Source organism: Pelophylax lessonae, assembly GCF_965119305.1.
Source record: "Pelophylax lessonae genome assembly, chromosome: 7".
In the NCBI taxonomy this organism is placed as follows: domain Eukaryota; kingdom Metazoa; phylum Chordata; class Amphibia; order Anura; family Ranidae; genus Pelophylax; species Pelophylax lessonae.
This window is the reverse complement of record NC_138774.1, coordinates 117,146,539-117,168,966: the sequence shown is the minus strand read 5'-3', so window position 1 is coordinate 117,168,966 and position 22,428 is coordinate 117,146,539. Positions and strand designations below refer to the sequence as shown.

The 22,428-nt window shown below is 46.0% G+C and overlaps 1 protein-coding gene across 2 annotated transcripts in view; it reads right to left on the bottom strand.

The window, feature by feature from the left end:
- Positions 1-22,428, bottom strand: part of STK26 (serine/threonine kinase 26) — a gene marked incomplete at its 3' end in the record, with an annotated part of 321,958 nt that overhangs the window by 180,784 nt on the left and 118,746 nt on the right. For both annotated transcript variants that reach the window (XM_082264444.1, XM_082264443.1), the window contains exon 3: positions 1,051-1,107. In XM_082264444.1, coding sequence (XP_082120570.1) covers positions 1,051-1,107 — 57 coding nt within the window. The remainder of the gene's footprint in view (positions 1-1,050; positions 1,108-22,428) is intronic.

The window sequence follows — 22,428 nt, the reverse complement described above, 5'->3', positions numbered from 1 at the left end:
TGTCATCAAGGCTATTGCAGGGGCCATTAGCCCTACTTTGGATGTATGGACAATGAGGGACAGTCAACCACTGAATCATGGGGAGGGGAAAGAGGGGGCAACACCTGCTGGAGGAGTGGAGGATCAGGTAAGTAAAAGTGATTCTCCTAGCCCCAAGACAAAACAAGCAGTTACCCCTTGCACTGCAGGTGTAGCCCAATTGCAATTAATAAATTTATAGTTGCACAGCGTTGAGCTTTATATTTCCTGGTTTACAGCACTAACTAGGCAATTTGATTACCCAAGCACAGACCATCATTGGCATAGTATTATACCGAAGATCAAGGCGGCAAAAATTCACATACCTGAAGCAAAATCCTCAGCTACACAGCCCACAGGTGCGAGACAGTAGGGCTGGCCATACACACGTTTTCAAATTTTAAAATTCCAATAGATTCCTCCACTCACTGGTGGATAGATAAATCACTTGCCACTGGCAGCAGTCAAAATATCTGAACAGCAGTTACTTCTGAACTGGATGCTGCTGCTCTTTAGCCAACAATCTTCTGCCAAGCTCCTTCCATTTTTAAATTGAAGGATAATAGATGGGGGGGGGGGCAACAGGGAACCCCACTAAGCAAGTTTTGTTTGGTTCATCATTAACTGGCCGAATTTCAGTGTATGGCTTAACCTAAAGTGATGTTCTGCATCTCCCAGCAGCAATTCAAGGAACATCGGCAGAGCAGGGCTGGGTGGGGGGTCATAGCGCCTGGCCCTAGACTGTATGAGATACAGGCACACCATTTGTCGGCACAGAGTCCTGTATCTCTTAGAAGCATTCCCGGGGATGCAAACTGACCACTTCAGCATTGATTTGCTTCCATGCTGGGCATAATCAGTTAGATAAAAGGACGCAAAGGGGAACTCTGAGGATCACCAGGATTTTACCAATACCAGATTAAATAAAAAAATACAGGCTATATTAGGAGTTAGATGCATAGCCCGCACATATGGAACCTTTGCTTTTGGGGTAACTTACAGTTTAAACCATTGGATCTCTATTATACTTACCAAGTCTAGCGCAGAGCCTCCACCTAAATATTCCATAATGATCCATAGTTTTGTGCCCTAGAAGAGAAGAACTTGTTAAGTACCATGTCTGAAAAAAACAGAATTGCATTAAAAAAAAAAAAAACTACTTGTGCCAAGTTTTTATTGACGACAATGACATTGTTACAAGATTTCATATCCCTTCAAGTCCCTGCAACAAGCTTTAAATGAAATGCGGTGGGTGGCTAAGCACAAAAAGTATGTGTGCCCTGGGAAGATTTGCTCATTACTTCCTGTCTGTCAAGTCAGGAAAACGCTCCCCTGACACAAATGTTCTAACCCTTCCTCACTTCTAAAAAACGCCAAAAAACTATTTTCTTGCAGTTTAAGGGGCACATGGTAAGAAGGAATTCTGAGACAACAGGGTTGTACTGCTGCCAAAGGAGAACTGGACAATGGCAAAAAAAAAAACTGTTAGCCAGGTACAACCCTTTTCACTCCCTTGTTCAGTTTAGTGCAAAAGCAGTAGTATAAGTGGTCGTAAAGGCAGAGGTGGCAGCTGGGAGCCATGGATTAAGAACCAGGCAGCTAGCATTTTCAGAAGAGTTCAGCGTTGGCAGTCTAGATATTTATTTTAGAAAGAGTTTCTTTAAAATATCTTAAACGTTGTTCCAGCAAGATGCACACGTCTCATTGACGTCACACTGGGGCGACCTGTCAGGCGACCTGGTCGCCTGACAGGTCGCCTGCCATAGAGAAGCTGTGGACCCGTTCTAATAGGAGCGACACAAGTCGCTCCGACTTAGAAAAAGGGTCCGGAGCTTCTTTGGGGCGACCCGCATAGACTTCAATGTTATGAAGTCCGTGCCGGCCGCTCCGAGGTCGCGGTGTGAGCAGCGCGCCGCGACCTATGAGGTCGCCCCGGCAAGTCGGATCGCCCCAGTGTGAACGGGGCCTTACTAGTAGACTTTCCTACAGAACATAACAATGAATCCCCCCGAGTCCTGAAAAAACAAAAGAAAACAAAAAAAAAAAGCACTTACCATACATTTTTCTTGGCATTCATTAAGGGGCAAGTTATTAAGCAAAATAAGTTTGTCTTGAAAAATTAACAAATTACATAAAAGGAAAATAAGCACACATTATCAAAGGAGGAATAATATAAAAAGCAGGTCTTGTTTTGTAAGGTTATGTGCATCTGATGTACAACTTGTGCAACAAGCACTAGAAAATGCCACATCACTCCCATATACAGAGGTTTACATAAACTAATACGATTCAACTCAATGGCACTCCACTAATATGAATCATAAGTAGAAATGTAAAGTTTACAAATTGCAGTTCAGATGAAAGTCAACAGTGAAGATATCAATCCCTACCAAATTCTATAAATTTTTAGTTATAATTCCAAAGAACCGATCAACTGTACTTGATTAATGCATTGACACATATCTGACATCATCAGTAGGGATGATCGAACGGTTCGGGTCGACCATCGGTTCGACCCGAACATTGGCAGTTCGAAATTCGGCCGAATTCCGAACTTTATGCGGTAAAAGTTTGGAATTCGGCCACCAGAACCGCCCAAAAAGCAATGGGAAGGAACTGGGCTTTAAAAGCCCGTGATTGGCCCAAAAACATCAGTAAAAGCCCATTGGAGTGACTAGGGGGTCCAGAGGCCAATCAGGAGTGAATACGCCCCCCAGTATATAACATAGCCCCGCCAAATCTCTAGCACTTTAATAGAGAGGCTGTGCAATAGAGTGGAAGCATTTCTGTTACTCCTGCTGCTCCAGTGTAATTTTGCAATTATTAGTGTGTAGTTAGGGTACTATATACCACTATAGTTAGATTCAATAATCAAGTTTCTGTAGGGAAAGTTTTAGTGTCAGGGTGACGGTAGTGTAGTTTAGGGTGAACTGACTCTGCTATGCCAGGGTGACCGAACTCTTCCATGTCAGGGTGTCAGAGAGAGAGAATCAAAAAACACAATTTTGAAGCCCTAAAACCCAATAAATGCCCATAAAAAAGTGTCTAGGGTTCTGGGTCATGCCCCAGGGACTATTTTTCACACAAAAAAAAGTTCTTAAAAATTTTCGTTTTTGATAGAGAGCCAATTATTGAAGAAATTGAAAAAAAAAAAAAAATTTCTTTGGATTTAGTTTCTGGGGGGTCTAAAAAGTGTACCTGTGAAGATTCAGCTCTGTAGCATGTCCAGAACCAGAAAAAAATAATTTTTCTTAGAATTTCAGTAGCGCAGGGATGATGTTACCCTCCTTTCACACCTGGACGTTTTTGTTTCAGGCGTTTATTAGGTGTTTTTTTTGGCGTCTTTGGAGGCAGGCATGACATCTGAACTTCTTTATAGGTGTATATATATATATATATATATATATATATATATATATATATATATATATATATATATATATATATATATATATATATATATATATATATATATACATATATACATATATACATATATACATACATACACACACACACATACATAGGTGTGAAAGGAGGGTAACACCATCCCTGCGCTACTGAAATTCTAAGAAAAATTATCTTTTTTTCTGGTTCTGGACATGCTACAGAGCTGAAACTTCACAGGTACACTTTTTAGACCCCACCCCAGACATTAAATTCAAAGAAATCTCTTATTTTTTTTCAATAATTGGCTCTCTATCAAAAAACGACAATTTTTAAGAACTTTGTTTTGTGTGAAAAATAGTCCCTGGGGCATGACCCAGAACCCTAGGCACTTTTAGGGGCATTTATTGGGTTTTAGGGCTTCAAAATAGTGTTTTTTGATTCCAGAAGTTGGGATCCCATTGATTTTAATGGGGTTCTGGAATCCGAACCTTCGGGAAATTCGGGTGTTCTGGTCGAACCAAACTTTTCAAAAGTTTGATTATCCCTAGTCATCAGATGACCCCTGAGGACCTCAGAAGTCTGACGAAATGCGTAGGGCTCCGGGATAACGCGAAACGTCATTTTGGCAGGTTGGAATGCAATTGGCAGCCCCGCAGTTCGTTCAGAGCTGTTTTATCTGCAACATTGTAAGTGATTTTAACTTTTGCAATTTTGAATAAACTTAATCTACTACACTATGGGAGCCTTTTTGTCTTGTCCCCCTCTTGATGTGGCTCATCGTCATGGCCCTGGCAGAAAGCATTTGCCCAGTTTAAAGGGCCTCCCCCTTTCAACCTATGCGAGATCCATACTTACTTTTGGCGAGTAGGCAATTCATATATTGGTGGTGGACTAAAGCACATCCCGGCATATCCTGTGGAGGAATTTGAGGATGGATTTAAGATATCACACCTTTGAATCACATTGGTGATTATGGACATTCTATATCAGTTTTCTTTGGAGTTTAATGTTTACAGCACTTTTTTGCATATTATATATTTTTTTCCAATGTTCACATTTATATTGGCACTTTTTGCACTGAATGCACTTTGATAGTTATGAATTGATCAAGTATGATGTAGTGTTTATAAAGCGCTGTTTGTCAAGGATCGATTAAGTACGGTTAATCAATTCTTTGAAATTATATCTATTCAGACCTTTTTGGCCCAACCTGCAGCTCCATTTATATAATTTTTTCGGCAACAGTCTATTAGTCATTTAACACATAGGGTGCGCAGGTAGTGGATAAATATTCATAATATATACCAATTTTATTTCATTACATTTTTTTTTAGAGCAACCTGTAACCAAATAGGTAATTTTATATAAATGTAGAGATTTTTTTTAATTAGGTCCATAGTTGTAAGCTAGGTAGATCTTAGCACAATGGTACTGCACAGGGCAGCCTGAACCTCTTCTGGTGTCCCCTGCCTGCGTTCTTGGCTCCTTCTCTTCTGTGTGCCACCATAAGAAGGCACTTCTTATGGTGGCATACCTGTGTTCTCAAGCCAGGTTGTGTGTGCTCGATGGAACAAACAAACAGAGCGGCTCGGCGCTTGCCATTCTCCCTCACTGGATTTGATCGACAGCAGCAGGAGTCAATGGCCCCCACTATGGTCTCTGAGCCTTTGAGGAGAGAAAGAGACCAGCGACTGGCAGAGTGCTGGATCTAGATAGGACTCAGGTAAGTCTAAAGGGAGGTGAGGGGGGGGGCAATACAATTATTGGGACATTTTTTACTTCGATGAAGGGAGTGCATTTTTGACTAGAATGTACTGGTGATTTCTGTATATTACAAGGATTTTAACAAACTTTGTTGCAGATTCCTACCTTTTGTTATTCTGAAGAAATCATTGTTTGTTCCTCTTATCTATTAGCTGTGGCAGCTACAGGGCTCTAATGAGGAAAGTTGCTGGGCCTGCATTCCTTTAGACGCGTTCCTATTGGGAGTATCTCACCAAAAAAGACATTTTTGTTGCAGGGGATGCCAGAAATCTGACTTGTATCTTAGGCAAACTTCAGGGAAAATTGGTGAGCCAACCACACAAGCAAGAAATTAGGTTTCTGGGGTGTGGTCAGTACATATTCTGTGTACAGAACACCACCAGGTAGTCATATTGCATTTTCAGAAAATTACAACAGCTGCGGAGTGAAGTCAATGGCCCCCGGATTGAAAAGGAAAGGTAATTTTTAACATACGAATCCTACTGTAATTGCGTCGCAATTGTATACGCTATATTGTTTTTTCTTTACTAGCTGATTTACCCTTTCAAGTAAATTTCCACTTTTGCAGTCAAATTGGGATAACATCTACAAGGCACAGTGCAGTTTGTGTATGTGCAGCCACCAGTGAAGCTGTAAGCAGTCATAGCTGGCTACCCAGAGTTAAGATGCCAGTGTTCTGTCAAATAATGCATCCTGACGGATAGGGCCTCCAACAATGTGCGCATGCGCAGTACGTAATGTCACTCCATCTGATCTATTAATCAGCTGGCAAGATGTCAACACTATGCATGTGCAGATCGACAGGCATTATCTGATAATCTGCAAAGGCAGGAGGGAGAATGTCAGATTATGCCTCGCGCGAGACTTAAGCGGCATCATTGGCAGAGTCACAGATGGAATACTGTTGCTTTTGGGTGGATTTGGCTGTGCTGCAGGGCAGATTAAGTCACTCAAGTCTCATGCATGCACAGACCGAGCAAGGCAGAATCTGACAATTATATTCCCCCTCCACGCTTTGCAGATCGTCGGATAATGCCTCTGATGATCTGCGCATGGGCAGAGTTAACGTCATGCCAGCTGATTAACTGATCACCTGGAGTGACGTTACATACTGCTCGTGTGCAGATCAGAGGCATTATCCGACAGAACACCAATGCTGGGGACCGAAGACCGGTGAAGAAACTGGACAGGTGAGTGTTTGCTTATTAAAAGTCAGCAGCTACAGTTTTTGTAGCTGCCGACTTTTAAATTTGTACAAAAAGGTGACTAGAGAACCGCTTTAAGCTGGGGAAAAACAAAAAAAAAAATTCCCAGTTAACCATTTGCTAAACCGCTTACCCTAACAAATGCTGTTTACAAAATGTTATCGCTGCTGGCTGTTCTCCGTGAGGTTTCCCTGGACTTCTGATGTTCATCGGAAAGTGTTAACAGTTGACAGTGCAGCATCCAACCAATTTGATAGCTTAGGGAGGGGTGAGCAGTGGGGGAGTGCCTTGCCATCCTAAGCTACAAGGCTGTAATGCTATTACTGAACACAGTATAGAAAGACAGCTCTAGCCCTAGTGTGTAAGTGTGGCTATAAAGCATGTTCCAAGAGAAGGAAGACACCCTGAATGTGGAAACCTGGGGCAGAGATTATGGTGCCAGCTAGAAGAGGAACGAGGAGGGATTAAAAAGATAATGAAGCTGCATACTCAGTAAGTTACTAAGGGCCAAGTTCATTTTTGGAGCATGCTACATGGTACATCCAGTGCTGTATTTTGGCGTAGGCAAACAAGGCCCAGGCCTAGGGCGGCACTTCGCAAAGGGGGGAGCGGTAATATAGCCACCCCCGCCTTCACCTGAGACTATTGGCCACTGGTTGCTATAGCCGCCTGGCATCCAGCAACCAGTGACTTAACGGCCATGACTCCCTGGCCCTGCCGATAATTCAAAGTGGAGGAGGATTTACCTTCCTTCTCCTCTGCGCCCAGTGCTCGTGGGAACCAAAGAGTCCCGCCAGTCTGATGATGGCGGGGTGCAGCGCAATGGAGCAAAATCCGCCAATCCAACGCCAACAGCAGCTGCTGCTACTGAGCTGTGGTGTCTTCACACAACGAGCAGGCAGCCGGCTGGCCTTGGAGGCTGGCTAGAACCGAGAGCCCAGGAGGGAGAAGATCTCCACTGCCACGGTGCCACCCTGTCCTGAGCAGCAGCGGGTGTAGCATCCCTTGTGCCTCCCAGAGCCTGCACTCCTCAAACCTCCACTCCCAGCTGGGATATTAACAGGAAGACAGGCTGACCGAGGGCCCAGAGGACGAGAATGGGCGGAGTTAGGTGCATCTCACACACCTACCCACAGAGAGGGGGCACAGGAGGGACTGCAGGCAGGGATAGGGGGGCCTAACACCCCCTCCCTCTCACCACCCCCTCCTCCTCACACCCTCACCATCCCCCCCCCCTCTCTCTCACCATCCCCCCCCCTCTCTCTCACCATCCCCCCCCCTCTCTCTCTCTCACCACCCCCCCCCTCTCTCTCACCATCCCCCCCCCCTCTCTCTCTCTCTCTCTCTCTCTCTCACCATCCCCCCCCCTCTCTCTCTCTCTCTCTCTCTCTCTCTCACCATCCCCCCCCCCTCTCTCTCTCTCTCTCTCTCTCTCTCACCATCCCCCCCCTCTCTCTCTCTCACCATCCCCCCCCCTCTCTCTCTCACCATCCCCCCCCCTCTCTCTCTCTCACCATCCCCCCCCCTCTCTCTCTCTCACCATCCCCCCCCCCCCTCTCTCTCTCTCACCATCCCCCCCCCTCTCTCTCACCATCCCCCCCCCCTCTCTCTCACCATCCCCCCCCCCTCTCTCTCACCATCCCCCCCCCTCTCTCTCACCATCCCCCCCCCCTCTCTCTCACCATCCCCCCCCCCTCTCTCTCACCATCCCCCCCCCCTCTCTCTCACCATCCCCCCCCCCCCTCTCTCTCTCTCACCACCCCCCCCCCCTCCTCTCTCACCATCCCCCCCCCCATCATTAATCATATGGTTACACTATACTGCAGATAATTTAATAATTTTAAGAGCAGCGCAGACACACATTGGAGGCTCAAAGGAGCCATATGGCGAAGCCCCTGAATAAATGTGTGAATCAAAGTGTAGCTAAAACGTGTTGGAAAAAAACGCAGCCAAAGCAGAGACTTGGCCTTTTAGGCTATGTTCACATCTTGGCGTTGCTATTACAGGCGTTATGGGCGTTTTTTCGGGCGTTATTGCAGGCGTTTTTAGATTGAATAGAGACCAATGGAAAATGCCTGTAATCTGCCCAAAAAGAAGCTCATGTACTTTGAGCGTTGGGCATTTTGCTCACAGCATCAAAACACTCAGATGTGAACAGGGGCCATTGAAATGAATAGGATTGGTCTTGTTGGGCGTTTTAAGAGCTGATCCTAGAGCAGAAAAACTCCCCAAAAACGCCCCAAAACGCCTACATGTGAACGGAGCCTTATAGTACCCAAGGCCAACCGCTGTTCAAACCCTCTTTGGAGAAAGCTCAAAATCCTAGCCACCGAAAAAAGCGAGGATGCACCTTCAACGATTCACACCATGAAATGTACGATTCCCACGTACGATGGATCTTCCTGGAGGTAGATTTTCTAGTCTTCAAACGTGTAGGAATCACACAGTCAGAAAGACCTATCCTTTATATCTGGCTTTCAACAACGTCGTTAAAGCCAGTGACTAAAGCAGGATGGAAGATCGGCCCTCGAGACCGCAGATCTTTCCTCAGAGGAGCATCGGCGACCAACCTTACCAGATCCGAGTACCAAGACCGGGGAGGCCAGTTTGGGGTCACCAGAATGACCAGAAACCCTTCCACCTCTATTCTGCGCAGAAGTCTTGGCCGGAGTTTCAGCGGAGGGAATGCATAGATCAGCCGATACTGCCCCCACGGAGCACGTCTGTGGAGTCGGCCAAAGGATCTCGAGACCTGGCAACAAACCTCTGTACCTTCTTGTTGAGTCAAGAGGCTAACCGTTTGTCGTCAGGTGTCCTCCACCGGACGCATAGAAAGTGAAACCCCTCCGGGTGCAAGGACCATTCCCCCTGACCCAATACCCGACGACTCAGGTAATCAACCTGCCAGTTTTACACTCTATACAAATTTTTTCCGTGTAATTGAGGCCCTTACCCCTATGAGAGACCAACAAAAAATAGGATAGAAGAAGATGGGGCTTTACAGGCCAGTGGGAGTAGAAGGATCAGACACAAAACCAATTTATATAAAACCAAAATACATTTTATTGATGGTTGCAGGATAAAACTACACATGGACAACCATGTATACTCAAAAACAACAGACTGACATACAATACTAAAATCAAACATTGAGAGTCACTAGCAATATAGAAACAAATCCCTTAGGGGGATATGACCAGAAAAAAAGCCTGTGTAGGGTGGAGAGTGGGTCTCAAGCTGGATTCGGTCAAAGTAGGTCCCCAGCAAGCCGACGCGTTTCGCTCAAGGCTTCCTCAGGGCCTGAGAGACCATAACAGACCGGTATTTCCTTCTTGGTAGTGACTCATGCTAGACGACAAGGTTGTAGCGATACTAGATGCTGCTTGGAAGATGTTTCTTCCGAAAATATAAATTCTTTACAGACGTCATGAACAAATTTATTGCACTGGATCCGATACTTTAAGTCCCAAATGTGTCCCCAGAAGGAAGGCTTCAAGGTTTACCCTTAATGTAGCCTCCTCAATAGGGATCGCAGCCAGAAAAGGTAGGGGTCCTCTCTTAGGTATCTTTTCAAATTATATGTGTATATATTACACCATAACTATGATGGATCTAATGTTATATAAAAGTGGCTTAGAGTAGGACGAGAAGCAGCCTTTCCTGTGCGTTCCTTGGAATATTAAATTTCCAACCTCTGTACTCTGGTTGGTAGCAGGGAATAACCTCTCCTTAGTATGTGAAGTACTTCAGGCAGGGAAGGGGGGCATATATGCATATATATATTCAATTATGGGGAACAATCGGTCCTGGGCTACCTAAGCCCTCCGTGGTCAGTATACAGCAACAACTGTTTTACACTCCTGGGATATGCACAGCGGAAAGGGCTGGAACAAAATTTTCTGCCCATTTCAGGATCTCGGCCACCTCCCGGGCCGCCAAGACACTCTTGGTGCCCCCTTGATGATTGACATAAGCCAAGCCGTGGGCAGAGGGCACCAAATTGCCCTCTGCAACTATTTCCGCTTTTCTGGGGGAAGAAACAACCTCGCCGAAGCCGAGTTCAGTGTCAGGCCCAGATAATCCAGTTTTGAAGATGGTACCAGAGCAGATTTTTTGAAATTCATGTTCCAACTAAACTCTTGCAGAGTTCGTACAGTGATTGTCAATTTGCCCAACAGGGCTGAATGAAAGTCTGCGCTCAAGAATACTACAATCCCCCGTTGTCCCAGTAATGCCAATACCAATACCGGAGCCAAAACTTTGGTGAAGACCCTGGGAGCGGAGGCGAGACCAAAGGGTAATGCCACAAATTGATAATGCTCCTCTATATTGAAACGAAGAATACGCTGGTGTTCGGCGTAAATAGGGATGTGTAGATATGCGTCCTTGATACTGGAGGCCAAAGTCTCCTTGGTGTAGGGACGCCACTACTGTGCGAATGGACTCCATTCAAAACTTCTGTACCCACACAAAGCAGTTCAGAGCCTTGAGGTCAGGGATTAAACGCACTTTGCCTTCTTTCCTGGGAACAGTGAACAGGTATGAATAGAACCCTTAAAGGATTCCCGAGAGGGAACCTGGCACAATCACCCCTTGCGGCAGCAGATCTTGTACAACCTCTCGCAGATCCCTTAACCGATCTGGAGATGGGCATAGATGGGAAGAATCTGGAAGGGAAGAATCTGGAAGGGAAGAATCTGTCCGTCGGTGGAGACCTGAATTTGATCTTGTAACCTGATCGGATCAGTTCGTGGACCCATTTGTCCTGAATCAAGGAGGTCCATGGTTCCAGAAAGAAGCAAAGACATCCCCCCACCCCAGTTATGCAGACTGGGATTTGTCTGTAGATCTGGATTGGCTTACTCTCAGCTTACCCGGCCATGTCTTCTTGAACCCCCCCCCCCCCCCGAAGACCTAAATGGCTTAGGATTCTTTCTCCTGCGTGCCGGAGGCACGAAAAGGTCACCTGTGGGCTGTAAAATAAGGCCGCCAGTCTATTACGTGGTGACTTCCCTCTTCCCACCTGTAAGACCCTTGATCAGTTCATCCAATGAGGATACAAAAAAACAGTCCCCGTAAAGCAGAGTTCTAATAGAGACTCTTTGGAAGCCTGATCCGTAGACTAGCTTTTTAACCACACCATGCATCTAATAGCTATCCCCACTGCAGATACTCTGGCTACAAGAGGGGCCAGATCTAGCAACGCATCCCATACAGCTGCAAGAAAAAGTATGTGAACCCTTTGGAATGATATGGATTTCTGCACAAATTGGTCATAAAATGTGATCTGATCATCATCATCATCATCCTCCAAGTCACACCAATAGACAATCACAATCTGCTTAAACTAATAACACAAAGAATAAAATGTTGCCATGTTTTTATTGAACACACCATGTAAACATTCACAGTGCAGGTGGAAAAAGTATGTGAACCCTTGGATTTAATAACTGGTTGAACCTCCTTTGGCAGCAATAACTTCAACCAAATGTTTTCTCTAGTTGCAGATCAGATGTGCACAACGGTCAGCACAACGGTCAGGAGTAATTCTTGACAATTCCTCTTTACAGACCTGTTTCAGTTCAGCAATATTCTTGGGATGTCTGGTGTGAATCGCTTTCTTGAGGTCATGCCACAGCATCTCAATCGGGTTGAGGTCAGGACTCTGGCCGGGCCACTTCAGAAGGCGTATTTTTCTTCTGTTTAAGCCATTCTGTTAATTTACATCTATGCTTTGGGTCATTGTCCTGTTGCAATACCCATCTTCTGTTGAGCTTCAGCTGGTAGACAGATGGCCTTAAGTTCTCCTGCAAAATGTCTTGATAAACTTGGGAATTCAGTTTACCTTTGATGATACTAATCCGTCCAGGCCCTGGCGCAGCAAAGCAGCCCCAAACCATGATGCCCCCCACCACTATACTAGTTTTGATGAGGTTTTGATGTTGGGTGTGCTGTGCCTCTTTTGCCACACAGTGTTGTGTGTTTCTTCCAAACAACTCAAATTTGGTTTCATCTGTCCACAGCATATTTTGCCAGTACTGCTGTGGAACATCCAGGTGCTCTTGTGCAAAATGTAAATGTGCAGCAATGTTTTGTTTGGACCGCAGTAGCTTCCTCTGTGGTATCCTCCCATGAAATCCATTCTTGTTTAGTGTTTTACGTATTGTAGATTCGCTAAAAGGGATGTTAGCATTTGCCAGTGACTTTTGTAAGTCTTTAGCTGACACTCTAGGATTCTTCTTCACCTCATTGAGCAGTCTGCGCTGTGCTCTTGCAGTCATCTTTACAGGACGGCCACTCTTAGGGAGAGTAGCAGCCAGGGCTGTGGAGTCGGTAGATAAATGTTCCGACTCCTCAGTTTTTTGTACTTCCGACTCCCCTGTATTAATCTTTCGACACTAACTTGGGTGGGTGGCATTGCAATAACTATTCTGGCCACATCACTAATGATCTCTGGATGGCTTCTTCAACAGTAAGTTTTGATGAGCGATCATACTTTTCAACTTTTTAGTGCTTTATAAAACTCCTGTTGGAATTTTTTTATTTGGACATTTACTGGTTCTGTAATGCTTATGCGACGTTGCTTTCCTTTAGCAACATCCATTTTGTCTAAGAAGGATTTAAAGTCTAATTCTTCGTTTGAAGAAGATCCTGAGTGACCACCATTGCTTAAAAGAACTTCATCCTGTGGAGGCATTTCAGGTCGTAATCACTTCATGCGAACTGCTACATCAGAGGGCCTTTTTCCCAGTAGCAGTCTGTTCACCGTTCAACAAAAGTCGGCTCATTGGGTCGACAAATAGCCGCTAACAAGATTTCATTTTCCAGCAAAAGACTCTTTTCATCATTGAAGATGCAATGCCCTCAGCTATTAACCCTCCATTTTTGTTCAGGCGATATAACAGGCTCTTCCATTCCAAGAGGAATTTACCTAGGGTTAGATCGTCACTTTGCAACCTCTTTGTGATGGGGTGAGAAAGGTTCTCCAGCTCTTTGGTTTGTGACCACTGGCTTTCAGTTAATGCAAGATTTTAATTGTCCATTTCTTCTATGAAGTCTTTAAGTTCAAGCAAACGCTTCACCATTAAATAAGTGCTTCCCCAGCGAGTTGTTTGATCCAAAATGGCTCCTTTTCCTGCACATCTTTTCAAAATTGCATCGGTTTTCGGGGCCCTGGCTGCAACAGTTACTTGCCGCAATTTGCCAATTAGTGTAGCTGCATGGCGATCTTTTAATCCATCTCTTATGGCAAGTTGCAGTGTATGAACAGCAAATCGCATATGATGAATAGTAGCAAGCTTCAATGCTTCTTCAACAAAGTTGTCTAAAAAAATGTCAGCATTCTCTTCAAACTTTCTCCAATACTTGCAGAGCTGTCTTCCTCTAACTCCAATATCCGTTTGTTACCTTCTTCATCTGCGTTCATCTTCTCAATTGTGCTCAACATGTTAGAAGCATTATCTGTCACAACACACAAAATCTGTTCCTTTGTAATTTCAAAATCTTCTAGAACACCCTCCACTAACTTCTGAAGGTAATCACTGGTGTGATGTGCCTGAGTGTCCTTTAATCCGAGGGACCGTGTTATTGTTTTTTTATTTTCATCCACAAATCTAGCATTAATAGCAAAATAATTGACACTGACGTGTGCATGCATCCATTTTAAAGTGGAGTTCCGGGCACAAAAACGATTTTTTTTTTGTGCCCCTCCGCTAGTTCGACATTACCTGAAAAGGAATTGGATAGTTTTTTTTTTTTTTTTGTTTACTCACCTTTTAATTGAAGATCGTAAATACTCACCTCAGAGTACTTCCTCCCTCGGCGCCGCGGCTCACCCCGTCACTTCCTGTCTCGCTATGATTCCTGGGAGCTGAACGTCATCGCTCCCAGGAATGAATGCGACGGCACCGGCCCCGCTCGTCACTTCCGGGCGACGCCGCATTCCCCTGCTAAACAGCTTCTGGGCATGCCCAGAAGCTGTGGAGGAATGCGGCGCCGCACCGGAAGTGACGAAAGGGCCCGGTGCAGGCGCATTCTGGGACAAGAAGACCCGGAAGAAGACACAGAAGAGGACCGAGCCGGTTTCAGCTGCCCACAAGAGAGATGGAAACGCTGTGGAAGAAATGTTATAAGTATTTCTTCTAAAAGGTAAGTGCGAACCGGGACAGATCAGAGGCTAGCCATTGTGGAATGTGCTAGCCCTGACTGTCCCGGGGGTATGTTTATTAAAAAATTACTTCTGTGCCCGGAACTCCGCTTTAAGGAAGACAAAACGTCCTTTCAGAACTTTCTGTAGTTCTTCCTTTTTACATTTGGCCTCCTCAATTATAAGTTTCCTTATACCAAGTCATTAATTATAACTTTTTGTGAATTGGGACATTTAAACTTTCTTTTTTTTTTTAAATTCCAATCTAAATTTAGTAGGAGTCGGTGCATTGTTTGCCAACTCCTACTCCAGGTACCCAAAATTTCCTCCGACTCCTCGACTCCGACCCCACAGCCCTGGTAGCAGCAGTGCTGAACTTTCTCCATCTATACACAATTTGTCTTACCGTGGACTGATTAACAGCAAGGCTTTTGGAGATACTTTTATAACTCTTTCCAGCTTTATGCAAGTCAAATATTCTTAATCGTAGGTCTTCTGAGAGCTCTTTTATGTGAGGCATCATTCACATCAGGCAATGCTTCTTGTGAAAAGCAAACCCAGAACTGTTGTGTGTTTTTTATAGGGCAGGGCAGCTGTAACCAACACCTCCAATCTTATCTCATTGATTGGACTCCACAGTTAGCTGACATCTCACTCCAATTAGCTCTTGGAGATGTCATTAGTCTAGGGGTTCACATACTTTTTCCACCTGCACTGTGAATGTTTACATGGGGTGTTCAATAAAAAAACATGGCAACATTTCATTCTTTGTGTTTTATTAGTTTAAGCAGACTGATTGTCTAATGTTATGATTTAGATGATGAGATCACATTTTATGAACAATTTGTGCAGAAATCCATATCATTCCAAAGGGTTCACATACTTTATCTTGCATCTGTATAAATAGTAGGGCTTGGACCATTTGGCCTGTTAACTCTGCCAGGCCCAGGGGGAGCTGTTGTGTTTCTAGGTCACTTTTTAGTAACTTTGCCCATTCCGTTATGGTCTGGGACACCAGAGTGATCACGAAGATCGGTTTAAGTATTGAGCCCGCTATCAAATGTAAGTGGGGGGACAGAGACAAACCGTCTATGCACAGGGTCTGTAAAGACCGGGGACTCCTCCACTGGGACCACAATAGATTGTTTAGTCTGGAGACCGGGTGGTCCACCTTCGGTGGAACAGTCCACTTTGTGGATACCGCGTCCGCGAATGGGTAGCGCCTCTTAAAACGCTTCTGCACCACTAACATCTGTTTGAGGCGCCCCCATTGGTCAGACAATTTTGTCAAAAAGTTCCGGACAAAAGGAAAACTTTGCCCGACTTCCAGGATTTGCAAGTGCCAAATTACACCTGCGTCCCTGACGCTGCAGAATCATCTGCCATTTTTAGAGCTTCCCGCACTGACACAAAGTGCCTCCACCAGCGCGCTTTCCTGCGCGGCTGCAGATTAGGATATGTTGGCCTCTCCATCCCAGTGCAATGACGCAGAACCCTTAGGGTGACCTGCGTCCGCAGCAGCCATATCTACCTCAGAATCTGAAGATACAGGAGAGGCAGGGGAGGGCATAGGGCGATTTTTACAAGTGGTATTTAAAACCAAACCCACTTTTGACACCAGGTTTTCCAAAACTGCCATTAAGGAAGATAGGGGTTTGCGACCAAGAGGTCCCTGAAACCGCAAGGACGGGGATCTGTAGGTAAAATTTGTTCCAGGGACTCCATATAAACCCTGGAATAGCGCAGTGTCACTTTAAAAAAAACTGCAAAAAACTGACTAACACCCCTGCACCAGCGGTACAACAAGTCCCAGCCACTAGCACTGCAGAGAGCAGGGTGAGAGACCTACAGGGACCCCAATAGACATACCACCGTTCGATATGGAGAACAGGATCCGTAAGCTGTGCAGAGAAAACGATCTTCACAGTAAGAGGAAGTACACTAGAGTAAAGGCCTAGCTGCTCCCTGCTGTCCAGCATCCGCGGACTCCAAGAAAATGGCCGCCCAATGAATTCCTATGGGGAAACAACAAAAACATGGCCGCCCATGCATTTCAATAGGAACTTCTGCAAAATGGGGCTTAAATGAGGCTTAACGATTCTACAGAAAAACAGCAGGGTCCCCCCAACCTGCACACGCTCGCTGGCCGGGCGACCTTAAGGATCTAGGATATCCAGTCCGAAACCCAGTCCGGCTGTTGATTGCAGTTCTCTCAGGAACATAACGAGCTAAAAAATTTAATGCGAAAAAAAAAAAAAAAGAAAGTTCCCTTTAAAATAAAAAAGGCAAGCCAAGACCGAAGTCCCAGTTAGGAACTAGGTCCTACTCCTAAACTAGGTAGAAACAAACTGAATCCTATAGCAGAGTGAGTGGGTGTATGCCTGCAGGGACTGCCCCATAGGCGTGGTAAAGATTTTTCCTGCCTAGTGTCCTACTCCTGTAGGGGGCAGCATAACCCAATGTTCAATTAGAATATGGAGTTGCGTCTGTCAATGATCGATAGAGAAAAAAAAGTTTTCCCCTCAAATAGTGAAACAGACTCATTATGGATCATATATGCACAATATTTAGAAGCCCATGAGCACAATAGTGCTGAAGGGCAACCGACTGGCTCTAATGGTTTCAAAACCAAATGGATCATCTAGGACCAACTTAGGTGTTTTAGTCATATCTTCCTTTTATACCCCCAAGGTTTGGTGAAATGGCAGCAAAGACAGGTTGCAAGGCCGGACCTGTCAGTGATAACAGGGACTTCTGCATTTCCAGTCACGTGGCAACAAGATTAAATATCGGTACTTCAACAGGAACAGTCAAGTGTTTTGTTAACCACTTGCCGACCGCCGCACGACTATCTACGTCGGCGGTCAGCCCCTCACAGGCAAACTAACGTAGGGCTACGTTGTTTGCTTGTGAGGGTCTAGGGAGCGAGCGCGCGCCCCCCGGGGCGCGCTCCCGCTCCCGCGTGGTCACGGACCCCCCCGCGCGTGTGACCAGCGGACCCGATGTCCGCCGGTCACTCGGCGATCGTCGGGGGAGAGGGAGAATGTCAGGCAGCCTGTGTAAACAAACTGCCTGTCATTCTCCTCGCTGCAAAGACACTGATAAAACGGATCTGGTATGTAGATCCGTTGATCAGTGTCCTTACAGCTAGAGCCACAGCCAATCACAGTAGAAACCACGCCCCTAGGGACACACACAGCCCCTCCCTTCCAAATAAAGTTAACCCCTTCACTACCAGTGTATTTTTACAGTAACAGTGCATATGTATAGCACTGATTACTGTAGAAATGTCACTGGTAACCCCAAAAGTGTCAAAAATGTCAGTCAAGGGTCCGATCTGTCCGCCGCAATGTCGCAGTACCGCAAAAAAAATCGCAGATCGCCGCCATTACGCGTTAAAAAAAAAACAACAAAAATGACAAAAATCTTTCCCTTTGTTAGTAAACGCGATAACTTTTGCGCAAACCAATCAAAATACGCTTTTTGCGATTTTTTTTACCAAACATAGGTAGCATAAAATAAATTGGCCGAAAATTTTTAAAAATTTTGATTTTTACATTTTTTTTGGGGGGAATTTCATATAAAAAAATGTGAAAAATATTGCTATTTTTGCAAAATTGACGCTCTTTTTTTGTTTATAGCGCGTGATCAAAAAATCGCACAGGTGATCAAATACCACCAAAAGAAAGCTCTGTTTGTGGGAAAAAAAGGACGTCAAATTCGTTTAGGTACAGCGTCGCACGACCGCGCAATTGTGCGTTAAATTCACGCAGTGCCGAATCGCAAAATACCCCCTGGTCGGAATGGGGGTAAAATCTTCCGGGGCTTAAGTGGTTAAGGCAAGAGATAGCAGGATCCACAATGGGAACTGCCCACTTCTTAAAGAATGGGATTGTTTTATGTTAGAATCATATTTACCTAGGTGGATGCAGCATGGTTTGATGCTGCATCTGTACCCAGCCAGCTCCAAGTATGAGAACCAAGCAATTCAACACCACCTATTGCTCGGTTCCCAGAAGCTTCCTGAGCAGAGAGCTGGTGACTGTCATATCTCTGCTCTCCCCTCCATCGCTTACTGGAGTGCTGGGTTGTGGAGGGGGCGGGAGCGGCTGGGCTCAGGCTCTTAACAGTTTCTGCATGTGGACAGATCCCGACCATATGGTCATGATCTTTCTCGAGCCTGGACCAGCTTTGTAACTTCAGCCAACAATGGGCTTCAGCCCGTTGTCTGCTGAAAACAAGTCACAGGAGCGCAGAACTAAGCTTTGGCTGTATTTCTTTGAGAAACCCGTCATAATGATATAGTTTAGCAAAATACTTCAGAGGAAAAAATAGCTCGTCAGGATAAGACCAGTCAGCATACCAAACATGTTGCAGTATCAATTGTACTATGCAGGTTTTGATAGGTTGGGGGCTTTTAAAGAGTATGCTTGCTGTTCAGGTGCACGTGGTCCGCGTGTCCCGTTGAAGAGTTCTGTGACCGAGGCACCGAGCCATGTGAACCACAGCACTTAAAGCTCTGGGATGCAAGCGACCGATTCTACTGTGGGGCAGTACCGACTCGAACATGACAAAGCTCAAATTCTCTAAAATTTTAACTAGCAGTCGACAAGAGACCACAAAAAAAAAAAAAAAAAAAAAAACGGGCTCCAATAAAGTGCAAAGCCTTAAAATGCAATCTTCACGAACAGAATTAAATGGAGAAGTTCACTTTGACAAAAAATTGCACATTTTTTTGCAGGTATAAAAAATAACTGTCTTACTGTAAAATCTTTTTCACTGATGTTCATTGACAGAAACAGCTCCATATCTTCTTTGACCCTTGGGTTATGCTGCTCTACATAAGAGTAGGACACTAGACGGAAACAAGCTTGACTACGCCTATAGAGCAGTCCTAGGGGGTATACTGCTACTTCCTGCTATAGGACTTCAGTTTTGTAACAAGCAGTGTCAGAAGTATACATAAGCGAACCCAACAGGGGGGTGAGTGTGGTGTCCATCAATGATCAGAGAAAAGGGTTTTACAGTAGGACAAAAATCCAATTCTCTTACATTCTTTGACAGACACAGCTCCATATCTTCTTTGACCATTGGGACGTCCCAAAGCAGTGTCAACATGAGGGGTGGGAAACAGCAATACACAATTCCCAAAAGGGCTAAACATAGCCAACTAGGTAAACTAGGAGCTCAAACAGGAACAACTGGAGCTCACCACCAGAAAAAAAATAAAATAAAAATACACCCTCAAGAGGCAGGAGCCTCTGCAACAGCAGCCTGCAAAACTTTGTGGCCGAACACAGCATTCGCAGATGCGAGTACATCCACCTAGTAAAACTGACTGTATGCACAGATGACCATGTGGCCGCCTTGCACACCTGGACCACTGACGTCTGATGACGGAAGGCTCAGGAGGCACCAAGCGCCCTTGTAGAATGTGCCTTAACAGGGAAAAGAAGGAACCTGACACCTAATGGAATAGGCCTGCACCACCGTCTGCCTGATCCATCTCGAAATGGTCGCAGCAGATGTGGCCTGCCCCTTACGAGATCAATCCTTAAGGACAAACCGGGACTCCGATTTCCGAATCTTACTCAGTCGCTGACAGGTACAGCCTGATTGTCTGAACCACATCCAGGGAATGCAAAGCAATTTCTTAGGATGTTTCGGCTTGGTGCACAAGGAAGGCAAAACAAGGTCTTCATTCAACTGGAAACCCGAGACGACCTCCCGAGATCTTGCCACAAATCTTTGAGATGAGAGGCCAACAGATCCACATCAGGTGTCCCCCACCAGAAAGACAGCTGAAACACTTCCGAGGTGAAGAGACCATTTGCCCGGCAGCAACGCCTGGCGACTGAGGTAGTCCACCTGCCAATTTTTCATCCCTTAAATGTGCCCTTTGGCTGGAGCACATCGTTCTTAGAATGCCGGCTACTTCTTCGGCCACTAGGGCACTTTTAGTGCCCCCTTGATGACTGACATATGCCACTGCCGTGGCATTGTCCGATAGGGTTCTTACCGGGCACCCCTGCAGACGATTCATCCACAGGGACAGACAAAACCGGATCGCTCAAATCTCCAGGAGTCCAAACCCCTTGAGCCGGATCCGTGCCCAGGACATCTCCCCACTCAGACAGGCTGCAGAGGAGGGCCTGTCTGCAGGACCAGTGGTAGCTTTTAATTTACCAGCATAGGGTCTCTTGGAACCTACCGCAAAGTTATGGGTGGACTTTGACCTCTTGTCCTGCGAGTCAGACAAGAAAGGGGCACATTTACAACGAGGCTCTTTGCTCTTGGCAACCTGTGGAGGCAGAGTACTCTTACCTCCCGTAACACCTTTAATGATCTCTTCCATAGAAGCTCCGAACGGGCGGTCTACTACAAAGAAAAGATAAGGCAACATCTTTTTGGAATTTCAACCAAATCATGCGGCGAAGAAACACAGCGGTCACAGACACTGCAGGCTAAGGGGGCCGCATCCAGCGAGGCATCACAAATATACTGTAACCCCTGTATCAACTGATCTACCAGCTCAGGAGGATGTTGACCCCCTTCCAAATCCTGGCGCAGAAGCTTTACCAATTCCGTTAAGGCCTGGGAGGCCAAGGTGATGGCAAACAGACCTCAAATTTGAACCTGCCACAGGGATTAGGTATCGGACCAGAGCCTCGGCTCTTGTCCACAGAGACTTTAAGACTGGAAAACTTCTAGAAGGGGAATCTTCCACCAGAAAAATTGTGGATTTATTCAGTCTGGAATCCTGAGAATCCACCACCGGTGCAATCGTTTGTTTCTTCAAAAGGGGCGCTTCAAAAGGATACCTCCTAGCGAAACGCTTAGGTATTCCAACCATGCGTTTTGGGGATCCCCACTGACTAGCAACAATCTTGTCGAAAAAGGCAGGAAAGGGGAACATCTTAGTCACCTTGGATGGTCTGCGGGTACCAAATTGCGCAGACTCAGCATTTGCGGTGCCCTCCAAATTTAAAGTTTTCCACACTGTCACAATCAGTGCCTCCACAAGCCCCTTTTGATGCGCGGCCGTAGTGGAGGAGGATTCATCCTCACTGTCAGAGCACTCAGGGTGCGTGGACGCAGACCTAGATTCTGAGGTGGCAGAGGATACAGGTGAGGGCGGGGGACGCTTGCCAGGCTGCTTTTGAAGGGCAATATCAACTTTGGACACTAGTGACTACAGGATCGCCGTCATGGCCGCCAGGGCAGACTGAGGCCCAGAGGGTGCCGCAGCTTCTGAGAGTGGATCAGGTGGTGACGCATGCTCCAGGGACTCCATTTTTAACCTGGGGACTGCCCGCAATATGAAGAAAATTGCTAAATACCCCCCCCCACACACACCGTTGCAGCAGTGGTACTACAAGTCCCAGCGCACCAGTGACGCTTCTATAGCAGAAAGAGGGAACTGCACCCCACAGAGACTCACCGCCAACTTAGACCCAGAGCACCTTGGTTGCTTGCCATGCGGCGATCATCTAGAAAGCGGAAGCGCTGTCACTGCCACTAGAGGCCCACTGCCACATCACAGACCACAAAAAAAATGGTCACCGCATTGATTGCAATGGGAAACTCTGAAAACATGGCTGCCGAAGCTTCAGCACAGCCATCTACAGAAAAACGGCGGCGCCACATGGCGCGGGCACCCAGGATCTCCAACGACCCTTCAGGTACCTGTAGCCCACCAGGGGGGCCCTAACAGGGACCCCAGCCCAGACATTGCCACATATTGGTATTTGAGCAGCCGGCAGCACGCTCCCTCCCCCTCTCCCTCCAGCCCAACCCTGCATGACATCCCATACCTGAAGTAGCCTGGCCGCCACAGGAAGGGGAGACTAAGGGGGGTAAGAGAATGACATGTGCAGGGTGACCCCACTAGTGAGGGGGAGGGTG